Source organism: Lacerta agilis, chromosome 7, assembly GCF_009819535.1.
Source record: "Lacerta agilis isolate rLacAgi1 chromosome 7, rLacAgi1.pri, whole genome shotgun sequence".
NCBI lineage: Eukaryota > Metazoa > Chordata > Lepidosauria > Squamata > Lacertidae > Lacerta > Lacerta agilis.
This window is the reverse complement of record NC_046318.1, coordinates 49,318,876-49,340,377: the sequence shown is the minus strand read 5'-3', so window position 1 is coordinate 49,340,377 and position 21,502 is coordinate 49,318,876. Positions and strand designations below refer to the sequence as shown.

The following is a 21,502-nucleotide window of genomic DNA, read 5'->3' as shown; positions in this document are numbered from 1 at the left end:
CCTATTGCTTCAATCTCACACACAGTGTCACATATTCCCAGGTGAGTATCCAGCCAATTCCAACATGGGAAGACCCATTCTTTATCTGAGTTCTCAGACTTCTTAACTGTTACCATCTTCAAGTATATTCCAGCTCCGTATCCTTCTCCATCATGTCCTATAACTACCTTTTTCAAATGGCTCAAGGCAACGGCCTCCACTAAGAAGGAATCCACCTGAGGAAGAGTTACTTTTTAATGTACAAATATTAAGTAATCAAGCCTAGATATAACAGTTTTGGGTGTGTGTGGAATTTGTATATAGAACAAGATCTGGATGCCATGCCTAACTATTGAATCTTTAACCACTTGAAGTTATTTTCCATTGACTACTTAGTGAATACCATTTAACAATTACATTAAACTCCATCATGTTTCTCATACTCAGGAAACTCCCCATCCCCAACATGGTCCCTTCCAGATCTTGCTGGGCTGCAACTTCCAACATCTCTGACCACTGGCCTTGCTCACTAGAACTGATGAGTGTTGTAGCTAGCTGCATTCTTAGTACCCCCACCATTTTGCGCATGCATATATATATGTGTGTGTGTGTATATATATATATATATATATATATATATATATATATATATATGGCTCTTCTGTGTTTCAATTCAGGACAGTTAAAAATAAAAGTTCCAGAGAGAGTAAGGCTACTGTCTTTCTTCTCCTGCAGCCCTATTTTAGGATACTTCAGCTGACTTTTTTAAAAAGAAGAGTCCCTTGCTGGCTGGGATGCACCATTACTATGCAACACCACTTTTAGAATGCTCATCTAATCCAATTATAATAAAGGAGGGAGAAAGAACTGAGATTTCTCCCCATCTCTCAGCAGCTAGTGTTTCTTCAAGGAAGGAACCTAACTTGCTACCACTATGTAGCAAAGTGATAACTGTTACTGCCACACCTTTATACAATACTTTATGTAATTGTAATACACTGTTGCATTTGAAAAAATGTATGGGAGAATGAAATGAAACTGGAAACTGGGTAGTTACATGTAAACAATGAGGTTCATAATATTTACAAACCACTTTGTAATCAGGTTTTTTGTACCTTCTCCATTTCATTGCATTAAATGAGGGTTTGGGTGTTATTGTTTCTTGCTATGTTACCTTATTCCTTGTAAACCGTTCTCCTGCAGTGAAAGAACGTTGCAGTTTCCTGATACCTGTGTCACCTCTATCGCCATAAAGTATTACGTAAAGGTTTGCAAAGGTTTCTGCTCCCCATAGATCTCCAGTGTGTACAGAAACAATGTATTTATGCACTGAGAAAAAGGAACAATAGAACAGCATTCAGCAATACACTATTGCTTCAAAACTACAAAATTACACACAGAGAGACATTGTATTTCAATGCTGCCACAACAAAGTAAAATATCAAATAAAGTAGATATCAATTATATATCTACTGCCTTTTTTACTAGAATATATAGCAATCATGATTATATATAGCCAATAGGGCATGGCATGAATTGGATCAGGCACAAAAGTAGGTTGAGGAATACATGCATGAAGGCTTAAGGTTCTTAAGGGCAGTGGCAGAGCTTCATGCTCTGGCACCGGGGGGGGGGGAGAGCAGGCGGGGGGGGGCTGGCACGATGGCACCCTACTGGGATTGCACTGCTGGGGGCAGTGCGCTCCCCCCGCACTCCTCTTCCTCTGCCAGGGCTTAAGGGCTAGCAGAACTTAACTGTTCCAGGAAGGAAAAGCCAAAGTGACAAAACCAGCCTATTTAACCAGTGAACCTGAACTAAATGCCCCCATGCCAGTGACACAATGTGGAGTAGGTGAGAAAATTGACCTACCAGTGCCAAATTCCAACTCAGCCCTAAAAAGTGACCAACAAGTCAGACTATGAACATGGGATGTGGGCAGGTGCCACCAACAAAGGAGAAAAGAGGCATAGCCAGAGCTTAAATAAGATCCACTGTCCTGCCCCCTCAGGGCACAACTGTGTCCCACAGCCCAATATATCAGACTGCTAGGAAAAAGGAAAACTGTTTTTTGCATAGGTGATAGAAGAAGTGGGTAAGGGGTTGGGGGGGGCCTTAGAGGGAGAATACCAGTAAGTTAAAGCTGTCTTCATATTTTAAACATAATCAAGAGTCAAATTCTGAGGCTTGTTCCCAAACCAGCAAATATAAGACTTCACAACATTTCTACTTATAATTGCACCCGGTAACGTAATGAATTACAGCCCATACATTTTACTTGTGTTTGCACTTGGAAATGTGGGTAGCATTCTGAGAAATAAAGCAATCCTTTTTAAAAATTATTATTACACAAGGAAATCATTCCTAATAATCACTTTAGCCATTCAAGTTCATGTAAGTGAAAGAATCCAGTGCTCCATCTTACAAAAATGACTTTCCATTACTCCCAATTACAGTATGCGCTTTATCTTTTGCCAGTATAATTCTCTCTGGTTTGCACACAAAGTTGTGCATAGAATATAACAATGGCCAGGCAGTTTCTCATTTAATTAAGAGGGATTTGAGTACTTGTGAAGCATTGCTTCAGATCCACAGTAATTTTCAAGCACTGAGAAATTTAACAAAATACTTAGTTTTGGGGCACTGATTTCTTTCAATTGTTAGGTCACCTTGTTCCTGTCTTCTCTGCTATTTTTACCTGGTAAAGGCTTCTGGTTCTCAGTCACTGCAGGGAATTCTTTCACCAGCTCCTGGTGTTCTCGGCTAAGAGAAAACCAGCAGCTACAGTCAAAGTTCACTTCTTGATTAGTGTGCAGCTCTTCCATCTGAAAAGACTTCAAATGCCAACCCTCAAAGTCTGGCAAATCATCACAGCTGACCCGAATCTTATACACATCTCCAACATCTCCAGATTCAATCTGCAGTGAAGAAAAATGGAAGAGCAGGTTACCTGAGCAGGAGGAGGGAGGACACAATTAATATAGATTTTTACAAGCTGAAGAAGATGCCTCACTATATTGAAAGCATGGTATGGTCTGAAGGCATATGAAGCCAACCACTTATGGAACGCTTTCCCCACTGAGATCAGGCAGGCGCCAATTATGGGGTCTTTTCTGCCATCAATTAAATACATGTTTGTTTACCCAGGCTTTCCCTGACCACCAGTACCATGGAATCATAGAACTGTAGAGTTGGAAGAGACACAAAAGGCCATTTAGTCCAACTCTCTGCAATGCAGGAATTACTGATAATCACTGGCAGTCCCTCACACCATGGCCTTAGGTGTTTCGATGCATGATAGATACCATTTCCTTTTCCCACTGAAGTTAGGTTTTGTGGCTAATCATGAAGTATGTGAAGCCTAAGACTATATTTGCACATTGCATTTTTAGAACAATGTTAAACTTGGTGGTTGTGGTCTTTTAGTATATTAAACTCAATCTGATTTTTTTGGTTTAGTTTTACTTTTTGGTTTTATATTATTTAATCAATATTTGTTACTCATAGTGGACATTACAGTCTTCCTGTGTTATTGATGGATTGGATGCTGGAACTGAAGGTTCTGTCATGACCTTGCTACTTCAATTGTGAAGGTCATTTTTGTTGCTACTGCTGCTGATAGTTAAAATGTCAAGAAAATCAATGTAATATCTTTCGCTGCTCGCCTCCTCCCTGGATTTTTTTCAATTTATGTAGGCAGAGAAAGAATTGATGGTGAATAATGCCAAGATGAGAATACAGATATAGATAAGGAATATCATTCCCAATTACTTTCATCCTCCCTTGTATTAGCTTGTACAAGGCAGAAAGAACCACTCCCTTTTTGCAGCACCATCACTTTATCTGTTTATCCATATATTTTTTCACTTACCCATATACTGGAATCATACAGTGGTGGAATCTACACACACACATAAAAAACGGTGTGAAAATGCTTTTTAAAAAAAAGTTTTGAAAAATATCTTGAATTTACCATAGTTCACCAACGCCATCTAGTGCCACGTTTGTATATTGAACATTACAACACACTTTAAATGTTTTATTTGTCACTGTATAGCTGAGTCCCATGCAACTCTACTAGAGTACAGTGCTTCAGTTCACAGTAAGGGAATCACACATTGGAATGTTTCCTCTTAAATCTGAAAAAACCCTCTGCACATAGAAGATGGACATGCAAGATGCATTTGTTGTAACCATGGGGCAATTAAATGAGTTATTCAGTGACTGCATATTTATACACTTTAGAAAAGCAATGAATGCCTTGTGGCATGAAATCTTGTCATGCATTTCACTGAAGCAGTTCATTCAATGTTCTTCAGGTTGGCCTGTTTATTCCACATCCATTCTGATTCGCCTGCACAAAGCTTACATGCTAGTTAGACTAGGCCTAGCCTTTATTGAGCTATTGTTTTGTTTATAGAAGGAGTGGGGAACCTCTGGCCTGCAGGCCAATCTTGGGCTGCCAAGGGGTCCAATTTGGAAAGCCAGTCCACTTCCTCAAAACCATGTCCACCAGTGACATCAGCTGGTAGGTGGCAGAATAGGGTTTAACCCTGCATTGGCTGCCCTGCCCTGTTCCCAGCAGGAAACAGGAGTGCACAGCCTAGGCAGTAGGATTTAATCTTCTCTCATCTACTGATGAGTGAAGATTTGGAGAGAGATCAGAGTGAGACTTTATATCTCAGGGACTTAAAGGGGAAGCAGGAAGTTTATTGCATTTTGCAGTATTAGTATTTATTTACAACTATGCAAGCTGAGCATAAGGTGGAGGTTGATAGCATTAACACTCCAACAGATGCTGCTCCCCCATTAAGTTTCTAGGGTGGCAACTAACTCCATAGGATTTTTCCAGAGTGCAACTCAGCCTTCTGTGCAACTCTGTCAGTTGCAGTCTCTGTTACCATCTGCACCTGATGACACTATTCCTCACAGAGAAAGAGGTGCTGCCTGAGGAAGATGTGCCCCCAACCATTAGCTCCTATGGAAGCAAATTGCTTGCACTTGGCAAACTGTTTTACATAACAAAACTAAACCTGTCTGCCAAGTTTGATCACTCAGGCAGTCCCTCTGTCATCCCCAGACCCCAATCTTACAGGCAGTGGGGAGAATCCTGGAAGTCCTTTAGTCTGAACACATTCCCACAACTAAGGAATAGGACTGATTATCTCACAAAATGTCTTGGGCCTCATATTGAGATGATACCAAAGTTTTTAAGGACTGTGGTGTAACACAGTAAATGCCTCCCTAGTTCCCCTGCTACACTGGTTACCCAGGCCTGTTGCTAAAATGCAGAAATTTGAATGACATGCAATGGATATAAAACAAGGGCCCATAATAGTATAATAACAATTTGCCATCATGTTGATTTATTATATACAGTACCACTAAGAACGTTCTTCCTACTTTCTGTTAGCTGGAAAATTATCTCCCAATAAGATTTCCAATGAATTGTTGTTGTTGTTGTTCAGTCGTTCAGTCGTGTCCGACTCTTCGTGACTCCATGGACCAGAGCACGCCAGGCACGCCTATCCTTCACTGCCTCTCGCAGTTTGGCCAAACTCATGTTAGTAGCTTCGAGAACGCTGTCCAACCATCTCATCCTCTGTTGTCCCCTTCTCCTTCTGCCCTCCATCTTTCCCAACATCAGGGTCTTTTCTAGGGAGTCTTCTCTTCTCATGAGGTGGCCAAAGTACTGGAGCCTCAACTTCAGGATCTGTCCTTCTAGTGAGCACTCAGGGCTGATTTCTTTGAGAATGGATAGGTTTGATCTTCTTGCAGTCCATGGGACTCTCAAGAGTCTCCTCCAGCACCATAATTCAAAAGCATCAATTCTACGGCGATCAGCCTTCTTTATGGTCCAGCTCTCACTTCCGTACATTACTACTGGGAAAACCATAGCTTTAACTATACGGACCTTTGTCGGCAAGGTGATGTCTTTGCTTTTTAAGATGCTGTCTAGGTTTGTCATTGCTTTTCTCCCAAGATGCAGGCGTCTTCTAATTTCGTGACTGCTGTCACCATCTGCAGTGATCATGGAACCCAAGAAAGTGAAATCTCTCACTGCCTCCATTTCTTCCCCTTCTATTTGCCAGGAGGTGATGGGACCAGTGGCCATTATCTTAGTTTTTTTGATGTTGAGCTTCAGACCATATTTTGCGCTCTCTTCTTTCACCCTCATTAAAAGGTTCTTTAATTCTTCCTCACTTTCTGCCATCAAGGTAGTATCATCAGCATATCTGAGGTTGTTGATATTTTTTCCGGCAATCTTAATTCCGGCTTGGGATTCATCCAGTCCAGCCTTTCGCATGATGAATTCTGCATATAAGTTAAATAAGCAGGGAGACAATATACAGCCTTGTCGTACTCCTTTCCCAATTTTGAACCAATCAGTTGTTCCATATCCAGTTCTAACTGTAGCTTCTTGTCCCACATAGAGATTTCTCAGGAGACAAATGAGGTGATCCGGCACTCCCATTTCTTTAAGAACTTGCCATAGTTTGCTATGGTTGACACAGTCAAATGCTTTTGCATAGTCAATGAAGCAGAAGTAGATGTTTTTCTGGAACTCTCTAGCTTTCTCCATAATCCAGCGCATGTTTGCAATTTGGTCTCTGGTTCCTCTGCCCCTTCGAAATCCAGCTTGGACTTCTGGGAGTTCTCGGTCAACATACTGCTTAAGCCTGCCTTGTAGAATTTTAAGCATAACCTTGCTAGCCTTGCCCTCCTGAACATGGCAACAATCTTAAAGTTTTCTCAGGTTTGCTGGAATATGCCTCATGCAAACTTTCCTGCCTGACTACCGGACAAAAATTTGCACTTGGGGCTTGCCCATCAGGAAGCCATAGATATCCATGAATCTGCAAGACTATCATGATGTCAGTCATTTTTCTCTGGCTCCTATTGATAGTTCGATAGCAATCCATCTGATTAGTTTGACTGCCTGTTGCATCATCAAAAATTGCTATATGAACTAAAGCTCAAACAGCCCAAACTTAGATGGCAGATTTTATGAAATTGGGAGTGCATCTTAATTTCACACCATGGGGATTAGTCACTCCTAATGCCAGATCAGAAATTTTGCATATATGGTCAGGATGGATAAAGGGAGGTAAAAAGGTGGATTATTTTTCAGTCTTTCAGGGCATAGAGTACGAATGAGTAGAGTAGGAAGTCTGATCTCCAAATGTATTCCAGAAAAGCAAATCTAAATCTAACATACTTTTGTTCCAGTTAACCTGAATAAGCTGGCAGATACATTATTAGAAACAATTGCAGCTACCGCCTCTTCTATGAACACCTTTCTGCAGTTCACCTGATCTTTGTTGTGGCCAGAGGTGAGGAAGTGGGTCTGCGGCTAGCATTCAGCAGCACCTTCTGAGTCTATGATGCAATCATCTCCTTTTACGTCCCCCCACTCCACAAAAAATATTAGTCCACAATTGCTTTCTCTCCACTCTGTTCTTCCACTTGGGTGTTTTTAAGTCAGTTAAAAGTAGCTGCACTTTGTTGTTTTGTTGTTTTAATTTACTTGGCTCCTGAGGATAAAGCTGTATGTTTCCGTTTCTCTATCAGCCTGTTATTTGATCTGCTCTTGAGATCCTAATAAACTCTTTTTTTATCCCTTTGATTCCCATTCGCCCCAAATTAACGCAATGTAGCTTTTAAAGTCAAGCCAAGCAAATAATTTATTTAAAAAACTCTAACATGATCTCTTTGAACTGATCACAGTTCGATCCAATTTTTCAGTGCTCCACATGAGCTCTGTTTGTAGTTGTGCCAGACAACAAATCCTCATCATGTTCTAACTGCCCTCTTCCTCTGAACAAGTCTCCAGGCTGGTTGTCATAATTATGTTGACTAATCCATTAACCTGAGGAGGCTTCATGTTTACATCTTGAGCATAGCGAACAGCACCACTTCCATTTAGCTCAGCTTTACAGCCTGAGCATACATTCCCAATACATTCAACGGAGGTTACTTTTCAGCAACTGTGCCTAGGATTGGCAGCATGCATTATAAAGAAATATCCATGAAACCAGAATATTTGCATTTACTAATAAAACTGTTCCAGGACACCTTCATGACTGTTATGTGTTGCATTAACATAGCAACAGTCCTCATAAGCGCTGGTTACATAATGAACCACTGTCTGGAATTGCTTCTGGGTTTTTTCACTGAAATAACGGCACTTGAAAGCCAGTGTGCTAGAAAAGGCCACTGTGGGCAGAAAAGGCAGGGCTGCATCTCTCATTAAAAAAAGCAAGATCCTAAGTGACACGGAAAACACAGAATGGTGTCTTGAAATCTTATAGCTTTATATTTTCATAACTGGGGTGTTCTTTTCCTGAACCAAGTTGATATCTTTGGCTACCTTGCAATATGCACAAGTTGTTCCATTTCACCCCACTCCTACTAACCACACTCCCATGGGAACCATCTCTATCTCCAAGTATTTTGGAGTATTACATTTATACCTTGCTTGCTCTTCCCTCCAGGTATTGCAGGGTTGCATACATGGCTATTCCCCTGCACTATTTTTTCCTCACACAGCAACCCTGCTTGTTGTTGTTTAGTCGTTTAGTTGTGTCCAACTCTTCATGACCCCATGGACCAGAGCACGCCAGGCACTCCTGTCTTCCACTGCCTCCCGCAGTTTGGTCAGACTCATGTTGGTCGCTTCGAGAACACTGTCCAACCATCTCGTCCTCTGTCACCCCCTTCTCCTTGTGCCCTCCATCTTTCCCAACATCAGGGTCTTTTCCAGGGAGTCTTCTCTTCTCGTGAGGTGGCCAAAGTATTGGAGCCTCAGCTTGAGGATCTGTCCTTCCAGTGAACACTCAGGGCTGATTTCTTTGAGAATGGATAGGTTTGATCTTCTTGCAATCCATGGAACTCTCAAGAATCTCCTCCAGCACCATAATTCAAAAGCATCAATTCTTCGGCGATCAGCCTTCTTTATGGTCCAGCTCTCACTTTCCCTGATATGAAGGCTTTACTGAAAGATAGTAACTGGCCTAACAGGCATCCAATGAGCTGCATCACTGAGTTGAGATTTAAAACTGCATCTCTCCAGTACAAATCTACCACTCTCACCATAAAACTGCTTTTTTTAAGCTAGAACTCACTGGAACTCATTTCCGGCACCTCTCACATGGGCGCCATTGCCATTATAAGAGAACAATGGAAGCACCTCTTTCTCCAGCTCTTCACTGTCAGGCAACACTTCATATCAGCAAATACAGAACCTCATTGCACAAAGTGGAGAACTGTTATACTCATAGATGAGAGTGGGGGAAAGCTTCATGTTCACGCAGAGATCTGTGTATGCATTCAAGGTTCCTATGAGCACTTAAGCTGCTGGATTGGTGCCAAATATATGTTCAAACTTAAGCAAATTAACACCCACATATTCATGGGAATAATTAGAAATCAAATTTATGGATCAAAATAAGGCCTGCTGTTTTTAAGAAGCTGACTCTGTATAAACAGTACTATATTATTTGTATGTGAATCCTGACTAAGTGCTATCGTACTGAATCCAGATCTTTGTTGTTCTTCTGCGCCTGCATATTGCTTTGCTGAATTTGCAGTCTTCTGTTAATTGCAACATCACACAGCCATTCCCATGGCAACCAGTTGTGCTGCCACAAATGGGAATAGGTGAACTAATGCAACAAAAGCCTATGATCATTCAAACAGCCTCAGCAATAAGGTATAAAGAGGGCAACCAAGCCTTGATGTTGCTTAAATGGTTTTGGAATAGAATGGCATCTCAAGATTTTCATGCCGCAGCTATTGCTCTTAAATTTCAGGCTGGCTTTGTGAGATGTCAGATACTTGAGCTGCACAGCCAAGGGTAGCTCAAGAAAAAAAAAATTAGGGAGGAGGGGAGAGACAAGAAAATGCAAGGTACAGTATAAAGGAGGGGTCCAAAATCTCTGTATTGCACACGTAAGATTAACATGCAGAAAGCTTGTTTGCTTAATTCAGCGGTTGCAATTGTTCTCATGGAGCTGTGTCAGCATGGGGAGGGGTGGGGCAGAGAAAAAAATCTGGAAGGTCATATTCCCATGTGTGTGACCATCTATTTTAAAAAGAAACAAAAACAAATTTGTGCACAAAGAATGTTGGCCAGCATTACTGGATTTGCAAAGATTTGTGCAAATAATCACAAAGAAAAAAATGTGCTCATGTTCTCCTGCTGTTCTCTGGCAAAGTAATGTAGCACACTACTGAAGATCATGAGCCCTGAGCAATGAAGTTCCACATTCTTAGCTCAACTGTGAACACAATTGGGAAAGGGGTCAGGATAGGCAAGCCTTTACCTCTCATGCCTCTCCTCCCAATTTGTAATATGGAGATAAAATATGGACTAGATGACTTTTGGGGTTCCTTCCAACTCTGCAATTCAATGGTTGATACAGGTGTCTGGTGATGCTCAAAGTTCTGGGCCCAGGGCAGGCATCACTATTAGGCCCTGGCAAATGCCCAAGTATACTATGTACGGATGCCAGCCCTGATTCCGCAGCTTACTAAAATATACTGTATGTGCTTAGTTAGTAAAGAATGCTACTGTGCTGGCCCCAAGGGTTTGTCCATGAAGCGAGGTCCAAGTCCAGTCCTGGGTCTAGGGGTCCAAAGGAGGTCAGTCCGGCGGGGAGCGAGGCAGGGAGCAGGTCAAGGTCCAAGGCAGGTTCAGGCACAAGGTTGCAGGTTGAGCACACGCTTGCAACTATGTTGCTCACGCAACTTGGGCTGGGTCTGGCTGGCTTTTATCTGGCCCTATGCTTAGGGCCGCCCCGATCCTCTGGAGACTCGCCTCTCCTCCGGGCCTGGAGGCGAGCACTCCTCCTGCAGACACTTAACTCCCTTCGCCTCTCTGCCCTGAGCCTCTGTAGCTCAGGAGAGGCTGGTGGGTTACTGGACCCAGGGGATGCCTCAGCTTCCTCTGAAGAGGCTGGGAGTGGAGCACCTGCAGGCAATGGGTCCTCCCTCCCATCAGGAGCCAGAGCAGACTCTGCTGATGCCTGCACCTGGGGATCCAGCACAGGTGGGGATCCTTCAGGCTCAAGCCCTGGCCCCGGCTCAGCTGGTTCTGGAGGCGGGGAATCCTGTGCAGGCTGGGATCCCTCAGGTTCAGCATCAGAGTCTGACTCCCAGGCCATCACACCATCCCCCCTCCCAGGCCTCCCCCTCAACTGAGGGGCCGGACCAGGCTTGCTGGGGTAAGCTGCATGGAAATCACGGAGGCAGGCAGGTGCGTGGACGTTTTCCACTGGTTCCCATGAACGATCCTCAGGCCCATACCCCTTCCAGTCGATGAGGTATTGGAGCTTCCCCCTGCGGTATCGTGAGTCGAGAATGCGCTCCACCTCGTACTCAGGCTCCCCCTCAACCAAAACTGGCTGCGGTCGTGGATTGTCTGGGTGGAACTCGTCGGGCGGGGCGACTGGACTAAGTAGGGACCGGTGGAATACTGGGTGAACCTTGAGTGATGGAGGTAACTGGAGGCGAAACGCCACCGGTGACACCTGCGCAGTGATGGTGAATGGGCCGGCAAACCGTGCATCCAGCTTTCGTGAGGGCCGAGAAGGATGCAGGTGACGGGTAGAGAGCCACACCCGATCGCCAACATGGAGTTCTGGCCCCTCCTGACGATGTCGGTCAGCTTGGGCCTTGTATGTGTCCTTGGCCTGGCGCAGTTGCTCCATCAATAATTGTTGCTGGGACTGAAGCTCCTGAAGCCAGTCTGTCACTGCGGGGACCGCGGAAGCTGGCAGCACGTCCGGGAACAAACGTGGATGGTAGCCGTAGGAGGCCTGGAACGGGGTCTGCTGGGTGGAGGCGTTCACTGCATTGTTGTAGGCGAACTCCGCCAATGGCAAGTGATCGACCCAGTCATCCTGCTGGAAGCTGCAGTAACACCGGAGGTACTGCTCCAGCACCGCATTTGCCCGTTCCGTCTGGCCATCGGTCTGCGGGTGGTGGGCCGAAGATAGACAGACCTCCGTCCCAAGGGTCTGGTGCAGGGCTCGCCAGAAGTGGGATGTGAACTGGACGCCGCGGTCAGAAACCACACGCTCGGGAAGGCCATGCAGGCGGAAGATGTGCTGCATGTACAGTTGAGCCGTCTCCTTAGCTGTGGGTATGGACGGGCAGGGGGCACAGTGCACCATCTTAGTGAAATGGTCCGTGAAAACCAGGAGGCAGGTACAGTGACGAGATGGGGGCAAGTCTACCACAAAGTCCAGTGAGACCGTGTGCCAGGGACGTGGTGGGACTGGTAATGGCTGGAGCAGACCGGGGGGTCGCCCAGTAGGACCCTTGGCCCGCCGGCAGACATCGCAACCAGCAACATAGCGTGCCACATCAGCCTTCAGGCGGGGCCACCAGAACTCCCGGCTTACCAGATGAGTGGTCCGGTACCGCCCAAAGTGCCCTGCTGCTGGGGCATCGTGGGACATCTGGAGAACCTCAGCCCGCAATGGTCCTGGTGGGATGTATAGACGACCCTGGTGCAGCAGTAGGCCCTGGTGCAGGGCCAGCCCTGGATATCGAGGGCATGACCCGTCAGACAGTTCCCGGAGCCGTTCCTGAGCCCAAGCGTCGACCCGTTGCTGTTCTCGCACCCGAGCCTGCAGTGGCTTGGCCTCCTGAGTGGCCAGGAATGTGGCTGGTGGTAAGATAGTCGTCGGTACTGCCTGCTGTACAGTGTCTGCGACGTCCTCGGGTTTCCGGGACAGGGCATCCGCTTTCCGGTTTTGGGAGCTAGGGATGTAGCGGATCCGGAACTGGAACCGGGAGAAAAACAGCGCCCACCGGATCTGCCTTTGGTTCAACTTGCGGGTGGTCTGGAGGTACTCCAGATTCCGGTGGTCCGTTCTCACTTCCACCGGGTGTCGTGCCCCCTCAAGATGATGGCGCCAGACCTCAAAGGCCACCTTGATGGCCAGTAGTTCCCGCTCCCACACGGTATAGTTACGCTCCGCCGGAAGGAGCTGCCGGGAGTAGTAGGCGCAGGGTAACAGCGGCGCATCGGGTCCGTGTTGCTGAGACAGGATGGCACCGAGAGCCGTACTGGAGGCATCAGTCTCCACCACGAAGGGACGATAGGGATCAGGATGCTGTAAAATCGGCGCCCTCTGGAAACAGGCTTTCAACCCCTGAAATGCCACTTCAGCCTCCTCATCCCAGGAGAAGGGTGTCTTGGGGCGCAGCAGTCGGGTTAATGGGGTGGTGCGATGAGCATAATCTGCAATGAAGGTCCGGTAATAGTTGGCGAACCCTAGGAACCGCTGTAAGTCCTTGCGGTTCCGGGGCGCTGCCCACTCTCGAACCGCAGCCACCTTCCCAGGGTCCATCTGCACCCCGTCAGGGGAGAGTCGGTGTCCAAGGAAGTCCACTGACCGCTGGTGGAACTCGCACTTGCTGAGCTTGGCATACAGGCGGTGCTCCCGCAAGCGCTGCAACACGGACCGAACATGACTCTCGTGACGGGCTGGGTCACGGGAATAAATCAGAATATCATCTAGGTACACCACCACGTATTTGTCTAGCAAGTCCTGGAACACGTGGTTGATGTACCGTTGAAACACGGCGGGTGCGTTGCATAATCCGAACGGCATAACCAGGTATTCAAACTGCCCATACCGGGTCCCGAATGCCGTCTTCCACTCGTCCCCGGCACGGATCCGAATCAAGTTGTAGGCCCCTCGGAGGTCCAGTTTGGTGAACATCTGCGCCCCCTGCACCCGCTCCAGCAATTCTGCAATAAGGGGCAAGGGGTACCGGTCTGGGATGGTGATCTTGTTCAGGGCCCGGTAGTCATGGCAGAGGCGAAGCTCCCCACACTTCTTCTTAACGAAGAGTACAGGAGCGGCAGTGGGTGAGGTAGAGGGCCTAATGAACCCGCGTTCCAGGTTCTTGCGAAGGAAGTCCTGCAAGGCTTCACGCTCTGGCTCCGAAAGAGAATATAGGCGGCTTACAGGCAGGGGCGCCCCAGGCTGGAGGTCTATGCCGCAGTCGAAGGACCGATGAGGTGGCAGCTGGTCTGCTCCCTGTTCCTCAAACACGTCTAAATAGTCCTGGTACACGGCAGGGAGCGTTGACACAGCCTGCCCCATGGGGGCAGCTGCTACTAACTCGGACTGAGCATGGGAACCCGGGTCTGGGAAGCGTACAGTCCGATTGACCCAGTCGATCTGAACATTGTGCGACTCCAGCCAGTCCATCCCAAGCACCAGGGGAAACCGGGGCATGGTGGCAATGTCCAGGGTTCGCACCTCCCGGTGCTGCTGGTAGCACAGGACCAAGGGCTGGGTCTCCCGAGTAACCGCGCCCGAGCGTAGGAGCCGTCCGTCAATTGCCTCCACCTGTACTGGTTCCGGCTTGTTCTGAAGCGGCACCTGATGCTGAGTGGCGAAGGCAGAGTCCATATAGGAGCGGGTTGCCCCCGAATCCACCAGAGCGTGGGTGAGAATCCAGGGCCCACCGGGGGGGTATAGACGCACCGGTATCATGAGGTGTTGCAATTCCACTGGTGAGGGCCCATCATGCGATGCTTGGGGCCCCAGGTAGCCTGGGCCATCGGCTACTGGGGTTGGCCGTTTCACCTGCGGCTGGCGTTTCTCAGGGCAGGTTCGGGCGTAGTGTCCACTCCCACCGCAGTAGAGACACAGGTTCCCCTCCCGACGCCGAGTCTTTTCCGAGGGGGAGAGGCGAGGCCGCGCTGCCCCGAGCTGCATCGGCTCCTCCAATGACTCAGCTCTGGCCACGGAACTGCAGGGAAGCACCGGCGCTGGGAGCCCGGAGTGCCGGCGGCCCCGGGCCTGGCGACGGTCCTCCAACCGATCATCTATCTGCAGACTCCGTTGGATGAGGGCATCCAGTGTGGCAGGGCGATCCAACGTGGCCAGCTGATCCAGTACCTCGTCTGAAAGTCCCTCGAGATACTGGTCCCGCAGTGCAGAGTCGTTCCAGGTCAAGTCCTGCGCCAGCAGCCGAAATTCTGTGGCGTAGATGGCCACTGTGGACTTGCCCTGTTTCAACCGCCGAATTGCCCGATTGGCTTGACTCCCCTTCTGAGGGTTGGCAAACGTGGTTTCCAGAAGATTGCAAAACCCCGTATAGTCTGTCAGCAAGGGGGAGTCTTGCCGGAGCAGCGGCAACGCCCACTTGGCCGCCTGGTCCTTCAGCAAGCTGATCAGGAAGTGCACCTTGGTGCGGTCGTCGGGGAAATCCCGAGCTCGCCCCTGAATATACAGCTTGGCCTGGGCGAGAAACATGGGAAAGCTGGCTGGGGACCCATCAAATTTCTCTGGCAGGGCCACGGGGTACTTGCCAGGAGCTGGGGCGGCGGCCCCAGGAGCCGGTAAGGCATCCAAACGCTGCTGAAGCGCCGTAACCACATTGCTTAGCTGCTGCATGGTGTGGGTCAAGGCCTGGTTCTCCTGGGCCAATGCCACCAGCGCAGCCGCCTGGTCAGCCATGGCTATTAGTTCCTCCCGAACGCACCCCAGCGAAGGGGGAGTGCGGGTGTGGCGTGAGCAAACTGTGCTGGCCCCAAGGGTTTGTCCATGAAGCGAGGTCCAAGTCCAGTCCTGGGTCTAGGGGTCCAAAGGAGGTCAGTCCGGCGGGGAGCGAGGCAGGGAGCAGGTCAAGGTCCAAGGCAGGTTCAGGCACAAGGTTGCAGGTTGAGCACACGCTTGCAACTATGTTGCTCACGCAACTTGGGCTGGGTCTGGCTGGCTTTTATCTGGCCCTATGCTTAGGGCCGCCCCGATCCTCTGGAGACTCGCCTCTCCTCCGGGCCTGGAGGCGAGCACTCCTCCTGCAGACACTTAACTCCCTTCGCCTCTCTGCCCTGAGCCTCTGTAGCTCAGGAGAGGCTGGTGGGTTACTGGACCCAGGGGATGCCTCAGCTTCCTCTGAAGAGGCTGGGAGTGGAGCACCTGCAGGCAATGGGTCCTCCCTCCCATCAGGAGCCAGAGCAGACTCTGCTGATGCCTGCACCTGGGGATCCAGCACAGGTGGGGATCCTTCAGGCTCAAGCCCTGGCCCCGGCTCAGCTGGTTCTGGAGGCGGGGAATCCTGTGCAGGCTGGGATCCCTCAGGTTCAGCATCAGAGTCTGACTCCCAGGCCATCACAGCTACAGAAACACAAACTATTGCTACTATTAGTCAACTGTATCATGAGCCATTTAGGAACCAGATGCAGTAGGATCCCACTATGTTGAATGTTGCACATACATGTTCTACCATGACTGAGGGCAAAACAATTACGAAGTGTCTGAAAAACTAGCTTTTCCAACAGCCTATTGCTCTATTATTGAAATGAGGCATTCTCCCCAACAGACCCCTGCTGTAATAGATTCCACTCTGAGTATGCTATAAAGGTCAGATGGGACTTGAATTAAATTTCTTCACTGTTTGAAAATCTACCAGCAAAGGTAACAAGCCAGACTATGTTTTCTACTCCAGTGCCCCCAATATGAGGTTATGCAAGGAAGGACTCTTCTAATATAGGTGAAGCAGTCAATCAAAAATAATAAGGAAAAAATGTGCCAGGGGAAGAGATGCACAGGTATTTGGGGAAGAGCTGTAGCTCAATGAAAGAGCATCTGCTTTGCATGCAGAAGGTCCCAGGTTCAATCCCCACATCTACAGGTAGGTCTGGAAACCGCTCCTGCCTGAAACCCTGGAGAGCTAATAGCAGTCAGTGTTGACAATATTGAAATAGATGGACCAATTACGGTAGGTTTGACTCAATATAAAACAACTTCCTATGTTCCTATTCAGCAGTTGGGCAAGGAAGCCACCAATAGTGAACATAGCAAAAGTACTCTGAGCAATAACCCCTAGACACAGAAACACAGGAAGCTGTGTTATACTGAGTCAGTAGGTCTATTATGCTCAGAAATGTCCAAATTAACAGTCCTACATGTGAATGCAGGGGATTGAACCTGGAACCTTTTGTGGGAGATTTTATGCAGTGCAACATAACTGTGCATTATTGCCAGTATAGGACAATAGTAAAGGACAACAGAGCTGTAAATTTCTAGAGAAGACTGTGTGGTGCAATGGGTCAGTCCATCTGGCTGTTAAGCAGAAGGTTGGTGGTGCAAGCCCACACAGTGATTCCTGCACTGCAGGGGGTTGGACAAGAGGTCCCTTGCAACTCTACAATTTTATGAGTCTATGATTCTATGTCACATCCCATCTTCTCCAAGGAGTGGGGAAGTAAGAGTTGTTTCCTGCTCCCCACCCCTCCTATATAAGCTCAGCACATGTATGAGGCTGGAGCTCCCAAGCCCAGACTCCATGTTTGAATATACTTTTTGTATTTTGTAACCAGGAATATCTTATCCATTTTGTTTCTGCTGTAGCATTGAACAATGCATGGGTAAGTAAAGCATTTACACTTACTAAAGTTTGTGGTCTATTCACTCTGAATAGGGGTAGAGGTGGAGGAGCTCAATTGTAAATGCTTAATATGGGAGAGAAGAATCTAACTGTGACACAAAATCAAACAGATAGTGGCTCTTCTTCTGAGCTACAACCCAATACAATACAATGGAAATTAAATGCCCCTAAATGGGGCATTGTGGGAAATTAAAAGGATGGATCCCAGACCCAGCCACCTAGCACTGATAAAAGGAGAATAAAGAGAGACCCAGAACAGACATCAGGACACCCTTGTAGGGCCCTAGCAACTGCCCAGGAATGTCATGGCCTAACACTGGGACAGTTGTCACCAATTTGTCTATATTCTGTAAAGTGTCAATTTATTTCTTCTGAAAATGTATAGAACCTACCTCTCCCTGACCATAGACTAAACACAGTCTTTCAATAGATACTTCTGTGATTCTCATTGTTTCTGACTTTGGGTATGTGCTGCATTCCATATTGGCTGCATCCAGCTTACAGATTGTAAAAGAACAGGAAAGATATATCGAGAAAAACTAAACCACCAATCAAGCCATCTTTGTAAATAAGAGATGGCATTTGCTACAGTCATAATAGGATTCCAAATATATCCTTTGGCTGGAGCAAGATGCCACTGCAATCTCTGTGCTATGCTGTAGCTGCAACTTACAAGGAACTCATCAGTTGCTCCTGGTTGAAAGGGCATATCTCCCAAGCTTTGGGAAGAAAGAAGAAGATTGTCACTTTTGCCCTTTGAGCCGTAAATCACAAGGATTCTTTTACACTCCCGTGACAGTGGGGAATCTTGAGCAGTCTTCACCAGCACTCTCCACTGACCTGTGAAATAAAGGTAAACAAACAATCAAAACAAAATTGTATTTTATAAGATTGAGGAAGAACTATGAAGGGTTTCTTGCTATTTGTGTGACTAAAATGAATTTCAGCAGTGCTGTACATAAGGAAAGGACTTTTGATGTCAAGTACTCACACATTCACTGCAGTGATTTGTTGTTGTTGTTTTTTTGCAAAGAATAATAATTGCCAGCATTCATATCTTGATAAAAGTGCTGTGGGTGCCAGCACAAAACAGCTGCCACATGCAGCAAAAAAGGGAGTGAAGAAGCTCTGTACCATCACAAAAAAACACAGATTCACTAAGATTATGTCAATAGCAAGGCAACACAAGATCAGGCTACGAGATGTTGGAGACCAGTGTGTTATACACTATTATACAACTACATTTTAGGCAACGAGTAACTGCTCTGTGACATTTTCAAGTAAGTTAATTTATGAACTAGCTACATCATTTGTTAACTTTATTTTCTCTTCCCCCCCCCCCATTATGGTTTTTCTTAACAAGCTTAACATTAGTTAACAGTGTAATACAGCAATAAAAAAGCTAATGCTATTCTAGGCTGCATCCATAGAAGTATAGCGCCCATATGAAGGGAAGTAATAGTATCACTCTGTTCTGCATTGGTCAGACCACACCTGGAATACTATGTCTAGTTCTAGGCAACAGTGCTTAAGAAGGATATTGACATATTATGCCAATAAAGGATGAATCAATAAATACTGACAAGCTGGAATGTGTTCAGAGTAGGACAACTAAGATGATCAAAGGTCTGGAAACCAAGCCTTATGAGGAAGGGTTGAGGGAGCTGGGTATGTTTAGCCTAAAAAAAGGAGATTGAGAGGAGATATGATAGCCATTTTCAGATATCTAAAGAGCTGTCACATGGATGATGGAGGAAGCTTGTTTTCTCCTGCTCTGGAGGCTAGGACCCAAATCAATGGCTTCAAGTTACAAGAAAGGAGATTCTGATCAGGAAGGACTTTGTGACGGCAAGAGCTGTTTGATAGTGGAATGGACTCCATTGGAAGGTTGTGGACTCTCCTTTCTTGGAGGTTTTTAAGCAGAAGGTGGACAGCCATCTGTTATGGATGCCTTAGTTGAGATTCCTTTATTGCAGGAGGTTGGACTAATGACACTTGGTTTACCAGTCAACTCTACACAATTCTATGATTCTTCCCTATTTCCCCATTTTTTAAAATTCCCACTCCCACACCACATTTTCTCCTTTGCATGTGCTGTCCTGGCTCATTCCCCTCCACCATACACAACACTTCTCTATCACCAGTGGAGAGCTAACAGTTATGCAGGTCATAGGAGGAAGCCTCATCAAGGGAAGAGAAAGAGCAATTATAGAATGGAAGTCAGATCTGCTGAGTCAGACACAGTTTTCCATGCTATCCTGCTCTAATTGATCCCTTCAATCAGTCGGGATCTGGTGCAGGTGTCACCTGGCACAGATAAGGTGTCATACTATATTCTGTAGAGGGTGGCATGGGGTGGGTTTCCCATAGACAATCACAATGAGAGGCTTCCATAGCTGCTTGTGGCAGCAAAGGCTCAAATCCTACACATTTGAATTAATTTCTTCTTGTTTTAACTCAACTCACTAAAGCCTTTTGCTGTAACAAACACTTTGCTTCTCCTCTCATGTCATTTTATATTTACTTGTTGACATAGATGAGGGAGATCAGAACTGCTACTAATACAGTACATTGATGATGCTCTGTCATCTTTTTAATTAGTAATGTAGCTGTGATGGCCTGGGATTCAGACTCAGATGCTGAACCCGAGGGATCCCAGCCTGCACAGGATTCCCCGCCTCCAGAACCAGCAGAGCCGGGGCTAGGGCTTGAGCCTGAAGGGTCTTCACCTGTGCTGAATCCTCAGGTGCAGGCATCAGCGGAGTCTGCTCTGGCTCCTGGTGCGATGGAGGACCCATTGCCTGCAGGTGCTCCACTCTCAGCCCCGTCAGGGGAAGCTGATGTTGCCTCTGGGTCCGGAAACCCTCCAGCCTCTCCTGAGCTGCAGAGGTTCAGGGCAGAGAGGCGAAGGCAACTAAGTTCCTGCAGGAGGAGTGCTCACCTCCAGGCCAGGAGAGGCGAGCCACCAGAGGATCAGGGCCGGCCTATGCCTTGAGCCAGCCAGCCCCAGCCCCAAGTTGCAGGAGCAATATTGTTGGTGACCAGTTCCTGCCGGTGTTCCTGCTTGAATCCTGTCCTGCTTTCCTGCCTGAGCTCCTGACCCGCCCTGGTTCCCTGCCTGCATACCTGTTCCTGACTTTGCCCGACTCCCTGCCCTGCACCCAGTTTCAGCTACTACGGACTGCCTCTACGTTGCACCTTTGACCATGGACCGGGCTTGCACCTCGCCTCTCAGGTAACCCACGGGACCAGCAGCAGGAGAATAAAGGAAGGTGCAGCTCCCAGAGCAAAAGTGATTACATGATCTGGCAAAGCAAGAGGGCGAACAACAAACCCACCTTGGGGTGATAATGAGGGTTCATGACAGATTAGCACTGGAGAAGACAGTAAGTGAGGAAAATAATCCAAAATAAGCTGGATACTGCTCTTCTTTTCTTTGATGGTATTCCTACTTCATGCCAGGTAATTTAAAGACCTCTTTGCAAAATGCTTTCCATTTCTAATAGAAAACCCAACTTTGCATTTCACCTAGCTGACAATATTTTGTTAAAGCTCAATGTGTTTTACAAGTTGAATCTAGGCAATCAGAAGTACAGACAGCAATCATTTTAGGTCTCCATCCATATTTCTATGAATATCAACAAGAAAACACAAGCTGGTCCGTGTAGCAGCAGGCACTCCATCAGATGATGCTAGATCCTTAAAAGTAAGAACGAAGCCATATCAAATTAGCAAAATAGGTAGTAGGGATGGACAGATTGGTCCATGTCAGTCTTGCATGTGTTCATTCATAAAGCATCAATTGCATCCCTTTTCTGCATTTATCTGTGAATCTTTTATATGTATGAAAATTCTTGTTTAAATTTGGATCTACGTGTAATTTTATATTAAAAATACACACTTAAGTACTTGTTTTAGCTCAATGTGCACTTTCCTAAAAAATACTTATCCTAATATAGGATTTTCAAAAAAATCATCTTGGTACATATTTTTAGCTGAGAACTGTATTACAAAACTTGGAGAAGTTACATTCCAATTGGTGTATTAGTGCAGGAGGTGAAAATTAGTCTACTTAAAAATATGGACTGAATGAAACGTCCCTCTG

At 46.7% G+C, this 21,502-nt stretch overlaps 1 protein-coding gene across 1 annotated transcript in view; it reads right to left on the bottom strand.

Moving 5' to 3' along the window:
• The window catches only part of LOC117050421 (lipoxygenase homology domain-containing protein 1-like), a 168,667-nt gene that overhangs the window by 75,109 nt on the left and 72,056 nt on the right, over positions 1–21,502 (bottom strand). The window contains exons 30-33 of the mRNA XM_033156091.1: positions 18,071–18,237; positions 2,675–2,894; positions 1,154–1,308; positions 2–215 (exon numbers count right to left, since the gene is read on the bottom strand). Of these exons, the coding sequence (XP_033011982.1) occupies positions 2–215; positions 1,154–1,308; positions 2,675–2,894; positions 18,071–18,237 (756 nt within the window). The remainder of the gene's footprint in view (position 1; positions 216–1,153; positions 1,309–2,674; positions 2,895–18,070; positions 18,238–21,502) is intronic.